Genomic DNA, 23,298 nt, shown 5'->3' with positions numbered 1-23,298 from the left:
TTGAAGTCTTAATTTATAAATTTGTTTTCTTTGGAAACAAAAATTATAATTTTGGATCGTTTATGCCAAGGAGAAAAAATTGCTGCTGTCGCAAAAAACTTAAAGATAAATGAAGCTTCAGTGCGGGCCATAAAGAAAAATGAGTCGGCCATAAGAAAATCAGTTGCTGATGGCTCCTTAACCTCCATAAAATATTCCAATCGACTACGCCCACCAATAATGGAAAAAATGGAATAGGCGCTTAATATTTGGATTGAAGATAACTGCCAAAAGCGAATTCCTTTAAGCAAACACATCATCAAAGAAAAAGCTCTGAGCATTTATGAAAACCTCAAAAAGAGTGGAGAGCCTTCTGTATCCGCAGAATTTACTGCAAGTAATGGCTGGTTTGAGCACTTCAAAAAACGATTTGCTATTCATAGCTTAAAAGTTCAAGGACAGTCAGCTTCGGCTGATGTGGAAGCTGCTAACACATTCCCAAAAGAAATTCAAAAATATATTGACGACCAAGGATATGTAAGGGATCAAGTTTTTAATGCTGATGAAAATGGACTTTGGTGGAAAAAAATGCCGGACAGAACTTTTATTTCAAAAGATGCAAGGAGTGCACCTGGATATAAGGTATCCAAGGACCGAATAACTCTGCTTTTGTGCGGAAATGCATCCGGTGATTGTTTAGTCAAACCATTGCTAATTTATAAGTCACTAAATCCTCGTGCGCTCAAAAACACAGACAAGAATTCATTGCCAGTTTACTGGAGAGCAAATTCGAAGGCTTGGGTTACCAGAGATATTTTCAGTGATTGGTTTTATAATTGCTTTGTTATAGAAGTTGAGAAATATTTAAAGAAGAGGAATTCGGACTTCAAAGCTTTGTTGCTTTTAGATAACGTTCCAGGTCATCCACAAAATTTGACTCATCCTAATGTCAAAATTATGTCCATGCCACCTAATACCACGTCACTGTTGCAGCCAATGGATCAAGGGATAATTTACACATTCAAAATGTATTATATCCGAAGGTCTTTGCAGTGGATTTTAAATTTAACAGAGTCGTCATCTGTGGATTTAACAAGCGCTTGGAAGACAATCAAAGACTGTATCCAAATAATAGCGAAATCATTAAAGGAGCTGAAAAAGTCAACATTAAGTGGATGCTGGAATAAAATATTGCCGTCTGTGGATGTGTAAGAAGAAACAGGGGTAGCATCTGAAGAAAACGGACTTACCGAAATCTTAGCAATTGCACACTTAATCGACGGTGAAGGATTTAATGATATGGTGGCAGAAGATTTACAAGATCTACTGCAGGAAACCGAATTAGAAGATTCCGATTTAATTCAAATCATATCGGAAAGTCCTAATAAGCAAAATTCTGATAGCAGCGACACTGAAGACGATAGCGAAACTCATGAATTAACGGTTAAGGATCTTCAAAAGGGAATGAGTCTAGCCAAAAACTTGGAGTCGTTTTTTTTAAATGCCGATCCTTCTGCTGAAAGGCGATTAAAGTTTAAAAGAGAACTTGAAAATTGTATGTTACCATACAAACAAATTTATAAAAAACTGTCAAACAAACAGTCAAAACTAACAGATTTTTTTAAAAAACAGCCCCAAATGGATGCACCTCAAAAGCGCGCACGATTGACCATAAGCAGCGATGAAGAACAGATTTGAATAGCATGATTGTATTTTGATAAATTTTGAATTCCTTTAGTTACTTTATTTTTTTAAGTTTGTTAATTTTTTTAATCATACAAACAAGTAAACTTTAGAATGAAAATCAATTTTTGTTTATTTTTTTAGTTATAACTACAATTAAAATTAATAAAGAGTAAAAAAAACGGCTTTTGATGTATTTTTTGATATCCTGGAACGGAACCCTACTTTTTGTACTGGTTTCTTGTTTCACTTAACACGGTTTCGTTTAACACGGTTTTATACGGGAACGTAACCCCCGTGTTAAGCGAGGTCTACCTGTACTTATGCTTTTAATTTATAAGGTAATTATATGTTTTTATACACTTGCTACCACATGAATATATGAATTGGTGATAAGAATATATGAATTCGCCTTGGAAGATAGAAAGCGAGTAAGAATAAATTCCGAACAAAGGAATTTGTCTTCTTTCAACTTAAATAAATGCATTTGCAAACAAAAGTGCCTACGTTACTTAGTGGCTTGGTAATGGCGAGTTCGTAAGGATCTATTGATTGCATTATAAACATTTTCATTTATTACTTCCATTACAACTCGGTCCGGAAAATGAATAAATAAATTATATGTATATCAGAAAATTAATAAGATGAAATGAAATTATTGTTCGATTTCTAACCAAACCTATGTATGTAACTCAATCGCCTAATGGTTTGCGGAAACGTAAACATATGTTTACACATCCAATTTCGTGAGTAGGTACCTGGTACTCACACCTTTTTTAAGAAGTTTCACTTCTATCATGTGTACGGTGTTACACACGCATTTTTTCGTATGTAAACAGTAATTTATTTATTTTGATACACACAATGTCTTATTATTTTTTGAGGTATTTTTCGCTATCACGTTTTGATTTTTTATACTGCTGAGGGCAGTTCGTGACGACACAAAACTCGAATAATAGTTTAGTGTATCTTTTGATGGTTAACTATATTTAGCTACACGATAAATATGATTTTTTATGGAGCGAATAAATATGACGTCCGTACTCAAACATAGTTGTAAAAAAAATCTTTTTAATACAGAATTATTTTATAACTTGGTTTTAAAAGAAACAATTTTGTGTTCCTAATTTTGTATTGGATAGTTCATCTCGAAAAAGCAAATAATCTGGTCATAATTATGTTTCTAAACAAAAAAAAGCCTAATATAACAATATTGTTAAATTTATTAAGGTCAGAAGTCTACCGGATATCCGAATCCGGCTCATATTTTTACATGGTATCCGGAATCCGGTTATCCGGCAAAATCTCAGTGTAACTAATAAAAAATATCAATTTAGTTTATTTTTACTAGGCAGAGTGGAGTACTAATCTTACATTTTATTAACTTCTTTTCATATAAATAGAAAAATATTAACACGAAATATGACTACTCTTTTCTTACTACAAAAATATGTATAACAGGCTTATAAAAAATTAATAAATGTAAAGTTAATACATACATACTTATGTACTTGCTGATTTGTTTTACAGAATTATTTAAAAGCAATCGTCTCGGTTGCTCAGCAAACCGGTCATTCGTTTTTTCAATTATGTCACATTGATTCTCTAAAACAAAATTTCGATGCACGCTTAAGATGCATAAACCTAAATTTTATAAGAAATTCAACTGATAATTTATAAAAATTATTACCGTTAAGTTGATTTACGCTTGTTGTGGAGCGCAGCCATGTTTTTACCTTTCATATGCTTGAAACAAAATATTTGATATTTTGCTTACTTCAACTGAATTAGAGCGGTATCGAAAGCAGCTGATCCCATTTCGTCGCATTTATAATTTAGGTGACCATATTCTGAAAAACTAAACCTTATTTACAAATGATGAAATGATAACAACTATATATGAAAAACAAGGAGAAATCATTATAAATTAATTTATTTTAAGCCAGATTTAAAGAATCGATCCCTGTATTTTTCAACCAACAAAAATAATTCGTTTTGTATGTTTTTTTCTTCTAAAATTTTAAAGGCGAAGCGATAGAACTAAATCTAGCGCCACGAAATGCCGCTAACTTCGCATTTCGCTTTGGCTGTGTTCAAATACATATTTTTCTGGTATTCTAATTGTTCAGCCGCGACTGCTAACACCAGGCGCCTTAACGCATGTGCAAAAATTTCCTTCATTAAAATAATTTCCAATTTGATGAGGAAATGCGGTGATTTCCGAAATAACTATCACTTCTACGATTTGTTCAAATTGTTGTTGCTTTTCCACAGTAGTTTTTCATTAAAAACGGCCTCAAGCTCAATAAAAATTGTTGAATATAATTTCCGATATTTTTAGAATATTATGCTCATAAAAATTTGATAATTTTTTTTAGAGGTTTGGTAAAAAATTAAAAGTCTTTGTGGCAACACTGATATCAGCTCTTCTAATAAAAGTATAAACAGAATAAAATCGCTGAGCGAACTTCGTCGGAAGTAAGTTCGCAGTCAAAATTTAAACACACTGCTGTATATAAGATTGCACAAAACCAAAGCAAAGGCCAAATTCGGCGAGAACAGAGAAAAAATACCTTTGTTTCTTCACTTTTCTAGCAGATAATTACACGGTGCTACAAAAAAAGTGTATGTTGTAGGTATGTTCGAGTATAACCTGAAAATAGTGACAGGTAACAAGATCAACGGCAATAAGGTCAGTTGACTTTATTTCCCACCCTGGTGCGAAATAGAGTCAATTGACATTATTACCTTTTCAAAAGCGAAATAAAGTCTACAAAAATTTGGAAATAAAGTCATTGACGCTATTTCCTCATTCAAATTGAAATAGCGTCAACAATGCTTAAAGTATATCGATTCATAGAAAAAAATGTTGTTCTTACAATAAACATTGCCCCTAAGTGTTGTTTTTTAATAGGTGAAAGGTTATTGCCAAATCCTCAGTGTGGTGCTATTAATCCACACACAATCATGAACTACCACCAATTGATTTCATTAAAAAGTTTAAAATTACGAATATAGTAAAAACACGATGCGAAAAACCAAACGCAAAACGCAGCTGGAATACGAGAAATATTTGAAGAAAGAGTATAGAAATGATCCAGAACTGGCAAAACATGTTTCGTTTCCACAAAAATAAAGCGAACACTATTAAATTGAAGAAACAGTCCATGTCCAAAAACCCCGGAGGAGCACTGAAAGAATCATGTGTTTTAAATTAGAAGATTTTGAACGAACTCGGAATGTCTAAGGTGGAAAAGAAACCAACCTTTCTATAAGGAAACAATTATAAAATAGGAATTTTCTTACACTGTATTCATGTCTCCGCCAGCAATTTGTGACATCATTTAAAAGCAGCTAAGGAGAACGACGACATTTTATTTATTAGATGGCACATTCAACAAGCCAATGTGCCAAAATGCGGGTATAAACAATTATTGATTATTTAATATCGGAACCGAGATCATGTAAGTTAATTGATTGGTTTTTGGTTTTCACACATTTGAAACACAAATGATATGCTTTTTTAGTGCAGACAAGTTGTTGCCAAAACACAGCAGAATGCTTCCAATAACTTGCAAATATAAATATGTGAAATATCGAGGGCTTAAATTCATTAATACCCTCTATCTGCAATTTGCACAAAAAGTAATTTGTGATTTTAGAAACCATCTGGGACTTATTACCTGTCATCACTGATATATTACTTCTGGTTTCCAATTTATAATATGGTAAATTCTTCAGTCAAGCGTTATATAAGGTAGCATTAATATCACTGATGACAGTTAAATCTTAGGTGGATTTTTATATCGTAGCGTGACGTGGTGTGGCGCGCGGACGCCGGCCGCCGGCCGCCGCGAAGCTAAGCAAATTTAATGTTTGAAAGAGCAATAATGTCAATGGATTTTATTTCGCTTTTAAAAAGATTATAACGTCAATTGACTTTAGTTCGCACCAGGGTGGGAAATAAAGTCAATTTACCTTATTTCCGTTGGTCTTATTACCTGTCAACCCTGAAAATAGGTCCCGTGTAATTCCTGAACCTTCCATTTTTTCTTATACCCAAACAACCGTTAGTTTCGTTCTTGATGTACTTATCTATTAATAGCTTGACCAGTTTTCATCCGATTTTAAAAATCGAACAAGTTTTGAAAATAGGATTTATATACCTTTAAAACGATGTCTAACAATGTATTGTTAGACCTAGCTTGTTGGGAGTTTTCATCGGTTAAATTTTAATGAGCCCATATTTTTCTTCCTTTTTTGAACTTTGATCATCGCTAATTTCAAAAATGTCTATGAAAGTTGCGAAACATGTGGTATTTATCAAAAAAAAAACATTTATTTTCAAAGAAACTGATACCTCATCCAATCCAATTTCATAAAAATTGTCGAAGTTAAGCAATTTAAGCAAAAATACGGCCTTGAATTTATATATGTGTGTACCGGACGTGCAGAATTTTTGAGCAGTGTGGCTAAGGAGTTCATCATTATTTACGCAAAATTTATATACACAGTGGCTCTTAAGCATAAAAATTGTGTAATGTAGCTCCCCTACGCTACACTGACGTACATGCATACATAAAACCCACAAGTACATACATACGTACATACATATCCACATCCAGCCATACATACGCTACATATTTATATACATACATACAGATCTACATGAATACATACAACCATACATACATACACCCATACATACATACACCCATACGTATGAACAACCAAAGGGAAGCACGCAAAAGTGCAAAGCATTCGTACACACCAATACTCCGCGAGAATTCGTTGCTCAAACATGCCAAAAATCACGATCTTCATTCGCTTCTCAACCTGCTTATCCAACAACCGATTTAAGTTGATTAACGCCAACTCAGCCAGCACCAGCTTCCGTAGGTAAGCACGGAGCGCATCGGGACGGCTTAGGCCGTGTAACCTCGAGCGCCCTGGCTTGTCCTGCGGGAAAGGCCGAGAGGTTGAGGGGGGCCTGTGAAATCGGGAATACCCCTCGCACAGACGAACTCTCCTGCCCACTTAGATACCGCGTGGCGAGCAGGCATTGTGCGGTGGATAAAACCGCCCCACAATTTCAAGCCACCACGATTGAATACGTACCGTCTCACCCCAATGGGTAAGCACGGGGCGCATCGGGACGGCTTAGGCCGTGTAACCTCGAGTGCCCCTGGCTCTGCACATGGGGAGTACAGACTGACCAAGCTGCCGTAGGTAGGCACGGAGCGCATCGGGACGGATTAGGCCGTGTAACCTCGAGCGCCCCTGGCCCTGCCTACGGGACAGGTTGGTGGTTTGTGGGAACATATTGACGACCAGCTTCCGTATCTTCCGTAGGTGACTTCCGTGACCGTTTCAGACCGCCAATATGAAGTGCCGCCCTGGGCCAAGACTACAACGAGGAACCGCCACCGACTGTCATTAAGGAGGACCGCTAGCAACATCTTCACCATCCAGGGCCGTCATCATTATCACCGCTTCTTAAGGCCGAGTGGCCATCTTCCTCATCATCGGGCCGCCACTAAGCATCGCTGCCGCCCCAGGCCGAAAGCAACACCAAGAGCCGCCACCTTTCAGGGCCGCTAGCAACATCATCGCCATCCAGGGCACCGTCGTCCTTCATTAGGGCCGGACTCCCGCCTTCCTCACCATTGGGCCGCCAATATCATTGCCGCCCCTAGGCCAAACCGCTACCGAGGACCGCTACTTGCAGTCTGCCGCTAGCATCATCGCCATCCAGGGCCGCTGTCACCGCCGTTACTCATCAGAGGCCCGTTGTTATAACTACTAAAGGGACTGTTACTGCCGTCACGATCAGCATCGTCGCTCTCATTGGCTGCAGTACCCGTGCTGTGGGCATTTACCATCATCACGCTCGCCACCGCTCTCACTGTTATTAATCACCGAACCATCACCGCTCTCACCGTCACTGCTCTCAACATCACCACCACCGTCACTAGCCACTAGACAGTCTCCGCTCTCTGAGCCACGACGCCGACCAGTTAGTCGCTCTCTCTCTCCAGTCTCTTCGTGGACGTCAGGGTACCGGCAGCCTGGCCGAACGGCCGCGTGTGTGTGTGGTTGTGTTCGCTATATTTAACTACAGTGTTTATTTTATTCAGTGGGGGTTAGTGGGACCTCCACTCAACCCTGGAGCGGCTGAGCTACCTCAGCCTTCGATAAAACCCACCTCATAATTGTTTTGTATAAAATTTTTTAATAAAATATATCATATATGCGTATCTCAAAAACTACTTGACCGATCTCGACCAAATATGATATACGCATTGAGCTTGGTCTCCTTAAGCACCGCGTGGAATTTTTTTGAAATAAGACAAAACCCACGTGCCCCACATAGCGGTAATTTCAAAAAACGCAAGGCCAGCTATATTTCAGGGGGAGTAATGTTTGTCCGATTTCAAGGAAAATCGATACGGTGTGAATATCCATGTGTATATCAAATTTGGTCGAGATCAGTCAAGTAGTTGGAAAATAGTCAAGCTATTAATAGATAAGTGCATCAAGTACGAAAATAATATTGTTTTTTGGTATAAACTATACGGGACCTACTTTCATGTTGTACCCGACCATACCTACAACCTACACTAGGATTTGTTTCGGGTGTATTTCATGACTTCTTTTTGTAGCACTGTGTTATCAGGAAGAAACAGAATGGGAAAGTTTGGGGATTCATCTTTTCAGTTTTGTATTTTTATATTTTTAATTTATGCGAATTTCGTTTCGGTTCTGTTTTACTGGGCGAAATGTTGCGGCAAATATCACCCGACGGCTAAGATCTGTTCGTCGAAATTCGCTTAGCGATTTCGTTCTGTTTATAACTTAACATCAGCTGAAATGAATTCACCTTGTATATGTATATGAAATTTGAGTTTGGTGAGAAAAGTGCGGAACAGAAACGCGGGACTCGAAAGCAATTAAATTTTTAAAATTGCTCATATCTGTAACTTGTTAAAAACTACAATTTTTTATTGGTAGTATTATATATATAGAAGGTAGCGACGCCAATGTCTACTAATCTGGTCGAACTTTCTTTTTAAAAAAGTTACGATAAGCATTTTGAACTGTGACGCCTTGAGGATTAGTATTTTCTAACTGAACGTATTTTCGAATTTGAAAGAAATAGTTACCGGTTCATCGCTTCCAATTCAGTTTTCCGTTGCGCCTCCCGCAGCTCAGCATCTTTGACAAGCCGTTCAGCTAAACGCTGTTTTTCTAGCAAACGTATTGTACTTTGAAAAGTAAATCTCTGTGACCTTTCGAAACCATTCGATGCTGCGTAACCAACCGAGTCTTTCATTCGTGTATGTGATGTTTTTGATGTAAATTTACCGGGAACCTGTTAAAAAAAAAATACATAATATCTATGTATGAACGTATTAGCTACCCATTTTTTAAATTTAAATATTTAGAAAATAAACTACGTTAACGATTGCATACATGGCTCTGCTCCACATGCTTCCAGGGCTAAATCCGGTAATTAGAGAGTAAAGAAAATGCTATCTAGCGTGAGGAACGCAAGTAACCAAAAAGTCCGGGTGGTTTCGTAAACAAGGATGAAATCATTTACGATCCAAATATTGAGCGTGTTCGCTCTGTTTTGTGCACCCGTGGGCTCGTGTAGAACAGAGCTCATATGCAGTGTTCCCAAGTTTTGAATTAAAGAAAGCAGTAAAACCCGAAAAAAATCGCGCATTTTCTCGAAAATGGCACCAAAGTTTTATTGGAGTATTAAATGGACTTTGGATGCAAAAGAAAAATATTGTAGATCCCTACATTCAAATTAATAAAAATCAACGTTTCTTAGGTCGGTGTTATGCAGACAAGCTTTTGTTTGTCAAATTAAATGGCGGCTGCGTAGTTTGCTCGGAGGTGGTTATATCGCTGATTGTGATTTTCATGGCTATTGCCAACACGAAATAAAAATTTCAGATGTACATATTGTGCACAAATTAATATTTTTTATGATATTGTATAGGCAATTAACTGTGCCCTATGCCTTGAAGCGCCTACAGCATAAATTCAGTTATCTGTCATTCGGTATCACTGCAATTTTTGTGTATAACAATAATTACCTAAAATTTTTGTGTATAGCAACACTAATTTTACAGGAGTTTGGCCCAAAAAAAATAGTTTGCTGTGAGAATCGCCAAACTCGCTCTCTCCGAGTTTGCTGCAACAATAATTGCACGCAGCTTGCCAAAAACACCGACCTTACTCGACGGTCGAATTTATTCTGATTCTTTAAATTCAAACATTTTCGTCCAAGCGCCGTTAAGATTCTTGTTCTTATTTTCTAATTTGCAGCTGTGTCCAGCGTTGCCGTTTCGCTAAGATGTGAGCAGAATTGATTAATTTTCCCTGACTGTTTTAATGTAATTTTTTCCCCTCTTACTTAATTTTTTCAAACGAAAACAAAAACAAGAAATGAAGCTTCATGAAATACTATGTGGTAGTTTAAATCTACACTACTCTTATGATCTTGTGAACTAAAGGAAATTTTACGAAATTTGATTTCCCTTTCTAATGTATGTATCTTATTTCATAGAAATATTTTTGTGTCAAAAAAGCTGTGTACTCAAGGTTCCAGCAGTGGCGAATTACCGAATGTAAGTCTGACATGATAGAAAGTGCTGCCACATATTTTGTAGGTAAACGTATGCTCTCTTGCTTATGATTGTCATTGTGACATGATTTTGTTTCCATTTTTGTAAAGTTGCTTACAAAACTTACGATTGCTATAAATTTTGCTCCTCTCTTTTTTAAGATTTACAGATTTGGTGTCTTTAAACTAAAATCAAAAGCACCAAAAAACGCACCAAGCACTAAACTAAAAAAATTTCTCGTTTTAAATACAGAAAAGCACCTAATTTCGTTCGAAAAGCACCAAGTTGGCAATAGTGCTCATATGTATTTATGTAGTTATAGATTTTTTCGACACAAACCCGCGGGGTCCCACGAGTGCCCGAAACAGTCCGGATCTTGTTTCCGGGCACAAATGTGTAAGAAATCAATTTAAAATAACAGCTGTTGTTTGTCTACATCCGAAAGCAAATTTTGTAAAATACAAAAATGGAAAATAGCACTAAAGTTTCACAAAATGTAGGTATCTGCTAATTTCATTAGCTATTGTTTTCTTTCAGATTCTCAAAAATTAAAGCTCAAAAGATATTGCAAATATTTAATGCATTAGCGGAGCTCACGATGAGTAGCATTTTATGTGTGAAGTTGCTACGTAAAAATCTGGCACATTTTTTGTTGCTTTTCCAACAACTAACTAAAGTGGTAAAAAGAGCTTTTGTAACATAAGGATCTTTGAACTCTTTTGACTATCGCTTTACAAATGCAAAAACGCCTTTGGCTTTATTGGCGCATATTCATAGTCATATTTAGTACTCAACTAAAGCTATTCATAGTCGCCTTAGTTTCGACTTTTCTGGCTAAGTACCAACTTAAAATTTAGTTTCGACTGCAGCTGCAACTAAGTCGTAACTAGGAAGAAGTATTTTATCAAATTAAGGGAAAATAGACGAAATATGTAAAAATTAAGTTGGTAGAGGGTAATTTTGATAATATTGAATAATCTCCAATTAAAATTTACAAAGATCGATCCATTTTAATCGGAAGATGAAATTAAAAGCATATTACAATTCGAATAAAGCTATATCACTATTTTATAATGGGAATAATTTAGATAAATTCTCAAATAATAAGTCAGTTTCACGCTAGTTCTTTTAAAGTAAATTTGTGCATAACATTTAGATATCTACTATTTGTATGCTTTCGATAAACATCGACTTCACATCACTGCGTATGTTTTGGCTATTTCACACAATTAACAAGAAAATGATACCTTATTCTTTTGCATAATCATGCAATGAAAATAAAAATTACATAAACGGATGATCAAACTTGACATTATTTATTAAAAATGTAATTTTTCCAAAATATCGTAAAGAAAAATCGATACATTTTCACACTCGTTTTGCTATATCGTAAACCAAGTCGAAACTACTTAGTAGAAGTCTGAAATGCGACTATCAATAGAGGTAAATTTTAAGTTGGTACTTAAATTTAAGTTGCAACTTTGTTAGTTTCGACTTACAGGTCTATTCTGCACGTTACTGAAGATTTTGTAACCGGAAAATTGTATTACCAAAAAATGTTACCAGTTCTTGTCACAGCGATTCTAGGTACGTTGGTAATGCAGTTAAAATATTCAGCAATTCAGATATGAAGAATTGTGAAAATCCTGGCATTGCATATTTCACGGGGCAATAATTTGTTACCAGCTTATGAGATGGTAACAAAATTTACCGGTTACAAGAGTACACAGAATGCGAAAAGGGTTTAAAAATTGACAGGAACTTTATTTACCGGTTACAATCTTTTTAAAGACCTGTTAGTTGCTGGACTATGAATACGCGCCATTGCCTGTAACATTAATATGAAGGTTGAAATTGAGTTCGGTAACCATTGAGATACCAAGATCGACAAAATTGGATACCTTCTCCAGATTATAATTTGATAATAAATAAACAGCTGATTGAACTGCCTTTCGAGAAAAACGCATAACTTTACATTTTTTAAGATTTAGTGGCACATAGTTTGCATAACACCAATAAACCACGTTGCTTACATCCGCTTGTAACAAAGACTTTTCTTCGATAGAGGACAATGTTTTAAAAAGTTTCACATCATCGGCATACATTAAAATTTTTGTATATTTTATTATAGAAGAAATATCATTAATGAATTAACCCTAGAAGAAACTTTAACGATATTGGAAGACCAGTTTTTAAAAATAACTCTCTGTGTTCTATCGGAGAGGTAAGAAGAGATCCATTGAAGAAGACTGGGCTGAAAGCCGATTAGGTCGAGTTTTCGGATGAGTAACGAGTGACATACTTTGTCAAAGGCTTTACTCAAATCGGTATGAGCATTTTTTCTAAAACCGTTTGAGACATGAGTTGTAAACTCCAATAAATTAGTGATAGTAGATTTTCCTTTAGAAAACCCGTGTTGAGATTGTGAAATTGAAGAAGATATAGAATATGTCAGCTGATCAACAATAATTGCTTCGAATAATTTGGGGATAGTGGAGAGCTTCGCTATGCCTCGATAGTTTCCTATAGAAGACCTGCTGCCATTTTTGTGAAGTGGTATTATGAAAGATCCCTTCCAGGCTGACAGAAAAACTCCATGTTTTGTGACAAGTTGAATAAAGTTGTTAAAGGCTCGCAGATGTTCTCAGCGCAGTTTTTTAGGAAACAGGTCGGAATACGATCAGGTCTAGGCCTAAATGACGCTTTTAAGGTTTTTAAATAGTGTTAAACTTCATCGGAAAATATTACTGGAATATAAGTTGAGTTAATCGAACAGAGTTCATACGGATAGTCTCCACTTGTAGGAGAGTCTACAGAATAATTGGACCTAAAGAACTGGGCAAACATATTGGCAATGAGTTGGCTGTCGCTAGACACAGTATTGCGATAGTGCATAGCGGACGGAAATCCATGTACCTTACGCTTTGGATTTACGAAACCGTAAAGTGATTTAGGATTGTTAATTAAATTCTTTTAAATTTTACATAAATATGAAACATAATATTTCTTATTTAGTGGAAAGTAGCTATGCCGCAAAACCGAGTACTTTATGTAATCACTGCGTAAGCCCGTTCTTCTACACAGTTTAAAACAATGTGACTTTTTATTTTTAAATTTTTTTAAATCTTTAGTGAACCATAATTGTGTTGGTTCTTCCTGAACAATATTACGTTTTGGAACATACTTTCGAAACAAATTGAAAACAGTATCATTAAAGTGTTCAACGCTACGCTCCACGTCATCTATATATATTGGTCAAGATAACTTTGAAAGTTCTTTGTTAATTTTTCTGAAATTAGCTTTTGCAAAAACATACCTAGTACTTGAACTATACAACTTAAATATTATTATGTAATGCTATGTGTTATGATTTCGTAGCTTAACTCAAGAGCGGGATGGTATGCATCCTCTGTCAAAACTAGGGGATCATCCGATTAATAGAAGACTTTGGAACATAATCAACGTAGACGAGATCCAAGAACTTTCCAAACTTATTTGGACAAATATTTATTTGTTTTAGGCAAAGTTCAGCCATTTCCTCCAGAAATTCATTGAAGCTATCCCTAGATGAAACTGGTATAACAACGGTGTCAGTAATGTTCCATGAAATGTGTGGCAAATTAAAATCAACCTAAAGCAATCATGTAGTCGGAAGGCGTAAGCATTGCATTTACGGACTCAAATAAAGAAACTAGCTGTGTATATACTGATATGGAAGAATTAGGAGAGATGTAGCAAATAGTTAAATAAACATAACTCTTACCAGCCTGTACGCGTACACATTTAAATTCGGTATATTCAATGACAGGACCACTAACTTCCTCGGATGGTATCGACGAATGCACCGCAAAAAGAACACCGCCGATTCTGCCCTCGCGGTCGCACCTTTATATAACTATAATATTCATTTGGAAAATTTTAGGAATTAAAGTACTAGGTTTGAGCCATGTTTCGGTCAGGGAAATAATAAGTCAGTTAATTTGGTATTCAAACCTCTAACGTTTTGATAGTAAATTCTTAAATTAGTTTTTTTGAATCAGAATTAAGATTAGAAATTTTAGCAACGTTGTTATTACTTTTATTAGGTTTATACTCAAAATCGCGAACAAACGCCACGGTCGGTCAAAATGAATTATTTAGTAGTGAATCAAAATCTTCGGCAGCTACATAAATCTTAAAAGATGAAATATCGCGATCGTATTTAAAATTAAATTTACGAATAAATACATCTTTAGTTTTAGTCTTAGTCGATATTTACGACTTTATATCATCCGAAGAAGTGTCTTTAGCAAATCTAGAGACAAAGAGAAATTACAACCGACGTTTTGGTAGTGACTTCAAATATGCAGGATTCCGAGTTATTCGGAGGACCTATGTTAGATAGGGCAGCTTTAGATGTCGATGACAACACTGTTAGATCAACAGTTTGATTGTCGTTATTATTTTTAAACGTAGAACTAGTGGATATGGCTTTAGATAGCGGAGGCTCCAATGACCGAGGGCATGGAGAAGAAAGATTGATTAGATCTAAGGGCTGAGATGGAGGATTTTTCTGTGTAGATTCAATGACTATCATTTTAGGTGGACTACCAACATGCCTACGTTTATTTTCTCGACTCTCCTCGGAGTTTGGAGGCATGTGAAAGACTTAAACATTTTTTCATAATTTTTCATCAAGCGTCGACAGATCTTTCCCTATTTCAGAAAAACCATTTCTGGACCGTCTAAAGAATTTAAATAATCGACTTCGGAAATAGCAGAAATGACAAACAGAGCAAAATAAATGTGCACAAAAACAATTGTAATTATGGATGAACGGAATCAATTGACAACAAAAATATAATTATACGAAAGAAAAGACTCGGCACACACAATTAATAATGTTAAATTAAATTAATCAATATTACAAGAAATTTTGATATTTTACTTAACTTTAAATTGTGGACCAAACGTCTCTTGATACTTTTCATTTTAATCAATGTTAAAACTCTTGCAAAATAAGATATTAAATGAGAGCACAAACAAGCACAACTTAACAGCTTGGATATTTTCTTTTTGTTATAGAATTAACTATATTTTTATAAAAAAATTAAATTTAGTAACCCAAGAAAAAGTTTTCAAAACTTGTCAAAACATTTTACTACTATTTTTGTCAACATAACTGTACATGCATACGTAATACCTTTGTTATATTGACGTTTAGATGCCTATTATGTATTTATTTTTTGATGTAATGTTGAACGATTTTCCGTCATCCCTTGTCAAATATTTTATTGGAGACAAACCGGTATGACGGAAAATCGTTCCACATTACATCACACTCCTACCCTGTGGGAAACACCAACAGCGAAAATGAGAATAGTTATTTTCGTTGTTAAATTAATGCACCGTTATTTGGTTGTTATATTGCTTATGAACGAAAAATACGCTTAAAAATTAGCTGATTTTGAATGTGGTATGTGTGTGGCTGGTAATAATACAGTCGCTCATGAGAGCATTGGGAAGCTCTGGCCTTCGTTCGGACTCGTCTAATGTGGAGATGACAACTAGTGCTGCTTCACATCCCGATGCACAAAAATACAATTGGATCAATGTTACACGTAGGAAAGGCAACAGAAAGAACGAAATGCGTGTTGTTGGCTAACACAAATGCGGAATTGAAAGTTGCCGCGCAGATAAGGTGGATTCATCTCTCTTATTTTATGCCGTCGGTAACTACAGATGATGTGAAAGCGTACATTGAAAACCACACTGGAATTAAAAAGAGCTCTTTATTGTGCCACTCACTAATTAAGAAAGGAACCTCAGCTAGTAGCTTGAAATACATAAACTTCAAGCTTGTAGTCGAGGAAACCTCAATTGATAAGCTGTTGAATCCTGAGATTTGGCCCACTAATGTCACTGTACGCCCTTTTCGTTTTTTTCAGCATAAAAAACCTCAAGCAACACAATTATAGTGCAAATCATTCTGCTGCGCATCTGTGCAAAAAATCATTGAGCATATACTATCAAAATATCTCTAATATGCGAACGAAGTCGGAAGCGGTATATAGGTTGAGCTCGCATCTGGATTTTAATATTTTCGTTTTGGTCGAAACCTGGCTGAACCCGACCTTTTTTGACCACGAATTCTTCGATCCAAATTTGTTTGATGTTTTCCGCAAAGATAGAAATCCCATCAAATCCTGTTGCAATAGGGGTGGTGGTGTTCTTATTGCTGTACACCGGAGTTTTCGTGCTTCTTTAGTTAAGCTTGCTAATTGTGACAGCCTACTAGACCAAATCTGTGTATGTCTAAATGGTGCATCAAGGAAGTTTCATATTGTAACTCCATATATACCGCCTAACAGCAATGAATACATTTATAAATCGCATGTAATCGGGGATAGTCAGCTTTGTGTGCTAGGTGATTTCAATCTTTCTAATGTCAATTGGCCTTATTTAGGTAACACTTTAATGCTTACACCTTCAAATATTAACAGTATAGTAGAATTATATCTAATTGATAATTTCCTTGGTATTGAATTATGATAAATATTAATAAATAATATCTTTAATAGTTTGAATCGTATTTTAGATTTAGTTTTTATCTCTCAAAACATTCAGTCTATAATATGTGAATGTCTTTTGCCTATTTCGCCAGCTAGTTGCCACCATACCCCATGAGTATTAATCTTGGAACGTACGAGTTTTTTAGCACCTCTCCAGGAAGCAATAATATCCAGTTTAATTATAACAAACGCAACATTGCAGTACAAAATGGGTTTTTTTGACAATGTTGACTGAAATTGTCTTTTTGCGGATTTGAGGCTGAAAAATGCTTTGACATTTTTAAATCTAAAGTTCATGGTCTATGTAAAATATTTAAACATTCCTGCATACTCATCTAAAACTTATAAGCAGCCATGGTACACAAAGGAGCTGAAGCATTTGTTAAACCAAAAAAATAGATTCTATAAAAAATACAAGGCTTCAAATATTCCACAAGCAGCATTTGGATAGTTTTAATCAGGGTTTGAAAAACTGCGAGCAAAGCAGCAACAGCATTACTATTTTTGCTTTTGCTTAGCTTTACAATCTTCCATTTTGATTCGAACTGCTTTGCTTTTTCTGTAACTTTGAAAAGTTTATTTTGTTTTTTTATGGGCAGTTTATTTAAACAATTTTATTGCTTTCGACTTGCTGTGATAGTGCTTTTGCTGTGCTGTTATCTGCTTGGCTGTGTTGTACACATGACGCTTTTGCAGCATGGTATATTATCTAAGTACATATTAACTCCGCCATCAATGCAAAGCTTATCAGGGTAAGCGACTAGTGGATTTGCGCACGCATACATATAATATCCTCTATTTCTGCCAATTCGATGCTTCGCAGCAAATTTATAGTCAAATTGCTGTTGATTTGCTGCTGCTGCGCTGTCTTTGTGCTTCCACAATTTGCTTTCGAAATTTCGTAGCAAAACGGCAGCCAAAACATTTGTTTTTTCTGAATTGCTTTTGCTTTGCTTTCGATATCATATATGCCGAAGTTAAAGCACCGCAAAAGCAAATTAAATAAAAATATTACAGCATTTTCAAACCCTGGTTTTAATAAATTGGACAGAAAGCCATACAAGTCGTACATTAACAACCATGAGTCGAACATTACAAGAAATCTTAAGGTTTTTTGGAAATTCATCAAGCAAAAAAGATCCAGTTCAAATATTCCGACGTCAGTTTTCTTTAAGGACCGGGCTGATAAGTCTTTGGAGGAAGCTGCAAATTTATTTGCTGGTTTTTTTAGTTCGAATTATGTCGCCAATTCTAATTCACCTCATATTGAAGACTTTCTTGCCACAAACTCATACTTGTCTCTGGGTAATTTGTCCCTCACAACTAATGATGTCGAACAAGGAATCTTAGCTCTGAAACCCTCAATGCTAACGGATGCCGACGGTTTATCTGTCATCCTTCGGAAAAATTGTAAATCTCTGGTTGAGCCAATACTTCAGATTTTCAATAAGTCTCTATTATCCGGTGTATTCATTGATGCATGGAAAAAACATCAATTACGCCGATATTCAAAGATGGTAATAAAAATGATGTAGCTAACTATAGACCTATTTCAAAACTCACTTCCACTGCAAAGCTTTTTGAGTCTATCGTGAAATCCAAATTAGACTTTGCTGTTCGTAGTACTATCTCTCCGAGCCAGCATGGCTTCGTTCAACGAAGATCTACTGTAACCAACTTGGCATTGTGTGTTGATGATTGTCACGAAGCGTTTAAATCGGGGCATCAAGTGGACACCATATATACAGATTTCGCTAAGGCTTTTGACAGGGTGTCCCACAAGATTTTGATTTCTAAGTTAGCTTGTATGGGTTTTCACGCAACCTTCCTATCTTGGATAAAATCATATTTATCTGAAAGAACTTGTACTGTTGTCCTGGACAATACAGTCTCTTAACCTTTTACTGCGAGCTCTGGTGTACCTCAGGGTAGTATACTATGGCCTTTGTTATTTGTACTATTTATCAATGACGTTAGTACATGTTTTTCTTCAGCAAATTACCTCCTATATGCTGATGACTTAAAAATTTATTCGACAATAAAATGTAGGCATGACGCTTTGGCCCTTTAGTCTGATCTAGACAAACTTAACCTGTGGTGCGAGAGAAACTGTCTATCCTTAAATGTAAGGAAGTGTTTTCACATGACTTTTTCCAAATGGTTTATAACATCTCGAAACTCGTATAACATTGCCGGCGTTGAATTGAGATCAGTGGAGCAAATTAAAGACTTGAGGATTTATTTCGATGCCAAACTCACTTTTTGCACTCATATTACCTACACAGTTTCAAAATCGTATGCTATGCTTGCTTTTATTCATCATAATTGTTCTTGTTTTTCTGATCTGTATACATTTAAAACCCTCTACACTGCCTGTGTTCGATCACGGCTGGAATATGCCACTTTTATATGGAGACCTTACCATCAGTGTTGCCAGGTCTTCAGCATGAGAAAACGTCCCTCTTAGTCTGAAAAAACGTCATTTCCTACCCAAAAACGTCTTTTTCAAATGTATGCACACAGAATTGATCTTATTAAACTTTTATTGTATAGAAAGGTACATAAGTATGTATGTAAGGTATATTAAAATGTAATTTCGAAAGAGCACATTTAAAATTCATTCTAAACTGGTTTGAGATCGTTAATATAAGAATAATTTTATACATACACTTGTGATCAGCTGATTAAGTCATCGATATTTTGATCGATTGCGGCTGTTTTTCTTTTGTTTATTTCATGTTTATTATTTTTCCATAAAATCCTAGCTCATTATATAACAAACCAAATATAAACACATATTTCAAACTTTGTGCATAAATTATAAAAATCTGCAAAGTTTCAGCTAGATTTTCAACTTTTTATTCAGATTTTTAAGAATTTTTTCGAGTATGCAGTTTGATAGCCAATTATTTTCCAGGATAATAATGTGCAAGTTTTAAGTTGCTAAATAATCGCGTTGATTTTTTAATATTATTGTTATTTTTTTCTTGTAGACAGTTGGTTAGGTGGTCGGTTGTCGAAAATGGTAAATTACGTTGTGCTAAGAAGGAACATAGCAATATTTCAGCCTTTTTTGCGTTCATTACATTTTCAATGAAGTCTTAAAAAAGTCGCCTACTTTTTTCTGATTTTTTATGCAGCTACAGTTTTTTTGGCGCTTTTGCGAGCGTTCGTGTTGCAATAGATCAGCTCTTCCTGATTTGGCTTTTAATGTGCAATTGCAACCATTTCAATAAGCCTCGCAACTTCAAGTGTTTACAAAACCAACCTTTAAACGCGGGATCCTTAGTCCAAGAATCCAAAAAAATGCGCGTACGCTTGGTTTGCATCGTATTTAAGTCATTTGTGTCCAAACGATAAACATCTTTTGAAGAAGCTGCTGCAAAACACAAAGCTTGTAAAGAATTACTAAGAAAATAATTAAAAATCAGTTATACTTACAAGATTTAGTAACAGAGAAAAATTACTGGGAAGTTAAAAAACGTCATTTTACACAAAAAACGTCCGAACGTCAACAAGATACAAGAAACGTCCAAATGACGTTAAAAATGTCCACCTGGCAACGCTGCTTACCATGCTATACATATTAGTCGACTAGAAGGTATTCAGAAATCGTTTATACGTTTTGCACTTTCTTCTTTCAAATTCACGGAACCAGTTCCATCCTAGAGCTCACGGTGCATGCTCATAGACTTGTCATCCTTGAATAACAGAAGGGCATTTTTGTCTTGCTCTTTTGTGACTAGTGTTATAGATGGGTTTGTTGACTGCCCTGCACTTCTGAGTAGGATAAATTTTAATGTTCCGGCGAGAAGTCTTAGACGTGTGGATCTCTTCTGTATACCAAGGGTTAAATGTAATTATACTCTTAATTCGCCTTTAGTTAGAACATTAACTGAGCTTAATCAGTGTAGTGGTCTGGATATCTCGCTTCCGAGGGGTCCTATAACATTATGTTTTAGCGATAATTTTAAGTAATTATAGCTTAGCCTTCCTAGTCAGTAAGAATTTTGTATTCATTGGCTAATAAATAAATAAATAATTGGAGGATATTTAGCGAGATTTAAACATATTAGAAGACTAACTTGCCTCACGCTCTCTTTGCAATAAAAATATTAAACAGAATAGGGCTGTTCAGGATATTGTGGAAATGGTCTGGGATTTGCAGTTGCAATGGCATTTGTAAATTTTATGCTTGCTGCCATGGCAACCGTGCAGTGGCGGATACAGACTTTTGGTTGGGTGGGAAGGGGGGAGGACTTGGGTCCACTTGCCAAATAATTAGGGATGTGCCTGGTATCCGGAAGATATCCGGTATCCGGCTTATCCGACCGTTTTTCTGTTATCCGACCGGATACTACCTAAAATCCGGCCGGATTACCGGATGTTGATTTTGAAAGATTCAATTTAAAAATCTAGTTCAGAAATTTATTTTTCCTTTTATTTTTATAATCCGATTTAATGTTAGATACCAGTAAAATATTTTAATATTTTTCATTATGAAAAGAGACATTTCCGATTTATCGGGCTAAAATCTATTTATATTTTCAACATAAATGCTACCCGATGCACTAAACATACTTTCTGAGTTCACTGAGGAAGGTGTTGCCCAGTGATACTTCATTGCCAGTATAAACAAATTCTTTGCGATTATGCTTCCATCATACTAAAGGATCTTCTTGTCTGGGTATAAGGGGTAGCTGTAAATATTTCTCCGTTTCTAAATCGCTGCCTTTTTCTTTTACGGTCTTGTCTACCCATCGTTTGCCCATCCATATCACTACAAAAATTGGAGTTAGCATCAGAGCCGTTGGCGATTTCCTCAATTGCCAAATATCCTGGTGAAGCCCCTCTTCAGTAGAAGCTTTACTCAGTTTTTAGCTTTATTGATGTCAGAAAAAAACGAGTTTTGAAACTTGGGTTACAAAATATTGCAACAACGTGAGGATACGGGAAGCGGACGGTATGTAAACATGCATGATAGTAATTTGCATCACATTTTTAAATAAAAATACATTAACCACGCGTTTTTGCTTAGCGGCGTTCATTGCTTTTATACCTTTTGTCTTTGCCATTTCTCCTCTATTAACAAAAAATAATCTATAAACCAGGGTTGCAGAGGTGAAAGTTATATTTTAATACAGGATTATTTTATAACTTTGATTTCAGGGGAGGAATTTTGTATTCTTAATTACGTTTTGGATAGTTCAGCTCGAAAAAGCAGATAATCTGGTCATACATAAGTATGTCGCTAAACAAAAAAACATAATCAGCCTGATCATGAATATTCGGTGAAAAATTTCACCGGCGAAAAATTTCGTTCAAGGAAATGGGTCCCTTTATCATGAATGCGGAACAATTTCGGGTGAACGGCGTTTCAAAGTTGGGAAAACAGCTGTCGAAGCCATTAAATACAATTTCAATTTTTAGTATATTTCCTATTGAATATTTCGTACATTTGTGAAATTAAGGCAACTGTTTTGCCTTTTTATCTGTGCGAGTGACAGTTATTGCTGGTGAATACGCTATGTGAAAAGGTGCCGTGACATAGCCCCAAGTGGCATAATCCCAATTTTAAAATCTCTGTACTGACATAAACCCAATTTTTTTTACTTGGGGTTATGTCTCTATATAAGGAGTGACATATTTACAAACGAAAAGACGACAAAATTCCAAATCCCGCATGTAATTTTGAAAACCAAAAGAATTTGGAATATACAAGAGTAATGATAAATCATATTTTTATCAAAACACGGGCATAGAAGCTGGCTTTGCCTACATAATTTTTATAGGCATTGATATTGTGTGACGCTCTAAATTATTCGCAAATTGAGGTGTCACAAAACCCTTGCGCCCCTCTAAACAACAAAAATCACGCCACTGGTTCCTACATAGACCGATACCTACAAACATAAATATATTCATATGCAGAAAAACAAATGGCATATAAAGCGGAATAGCAGCAAGTACAAACAACAAAATCACGCCACTGGTTCCTACATAGACCGATACCTACAAACATAAATATATTCATATGCAGAAAAACAAATGGCATGTAAAGCGGAATAGCAGCAAGCAAATCGAACCGTAAACGGATTATGTACTTCGTCAACAAGAGCGAACGACACTAACAATGCCAACAATTATGTACCAGCACCGCCGCGGCGCAAGAAAACCCAACCAAATATATACGGAGCAAAGCGGAAAAAAGGATAGCGGACCTGCGATCACGCCAGAGTACAGCTAGACCGACTTTGCTTAAAGAGCAGCGAAAGCATCAGCGGCTTGCTTAGTTCTTCCCAAGTGAATCGATAGATAACAGCGGCGGTATCCATCGGCAGCGAGTGTTGATTTCCATCACCAAAACAGCATTTGAAGACACCGGAGACGATCACACATTGGGAAGCTAGCGACGACATATAGAACGCGGAGGATATTCTTGTATA

General features: G+C 35.9%; 1 protein-coding gene across 3 annotated transcripts in view; it reads right to left on the bottom strand.

Moving 5' to 3' along the window:
- The window catches only part of LOC118745524, a 418,331-nt gene that overhangs the window by 120,288 nt on the left and 274,745 nt on the right, over nucleotides 1-23,298 (bottom strand). Inside the window, exons 3-4 of one of the 3 annotated variants that reach the window (XM_036478971.1) lie at nucleotides 8,826-9,034; nucleotides 3,085-3,520 (exon numbers count right to left, since the gene is read on the bottom strand). In XM_036478971.1, coding sequence (XP_036334864.1) covers nucleotides 3,436-3,520; nucleotides 8,826-9,034 — 294 coding nt within the window. In that variant the 3' untranslated portion in view covers nucleotides 3,085-3,435. Of the gene's footprint in view, nucleotides 1-3,084; nucleotides 3,521-8,825; nucleotides 9,035-23,298 lie in introns of those variants that run through there. The other 2 variants (XM_036478972.1, XM_036478973.1) reach the window with 2 other exon arrangements.

This window comes from Rhagoletis pomonella, unplaced genomic scaffold (assembly GCF_013731165.1).
Source record: "Rhagoletis pomonella isolate Grant_MI unplaced genomic scaffold, Rhpom_1.0 Rhpom_scaffold_00009, whole genome shotgun sequence".
Taxonomy (NCBI): domain Eukaryota; kingdom Metazoa; phylum Arthropoda; class Insecta; order Diptera; family Tephritidae; genus Rhagoletis; species Rhagoletis pomonella.
Note: the sequence above shows the minus strand (reverse complement) of the source record. Positions and strands in the feature narration are given on the sequence as shown.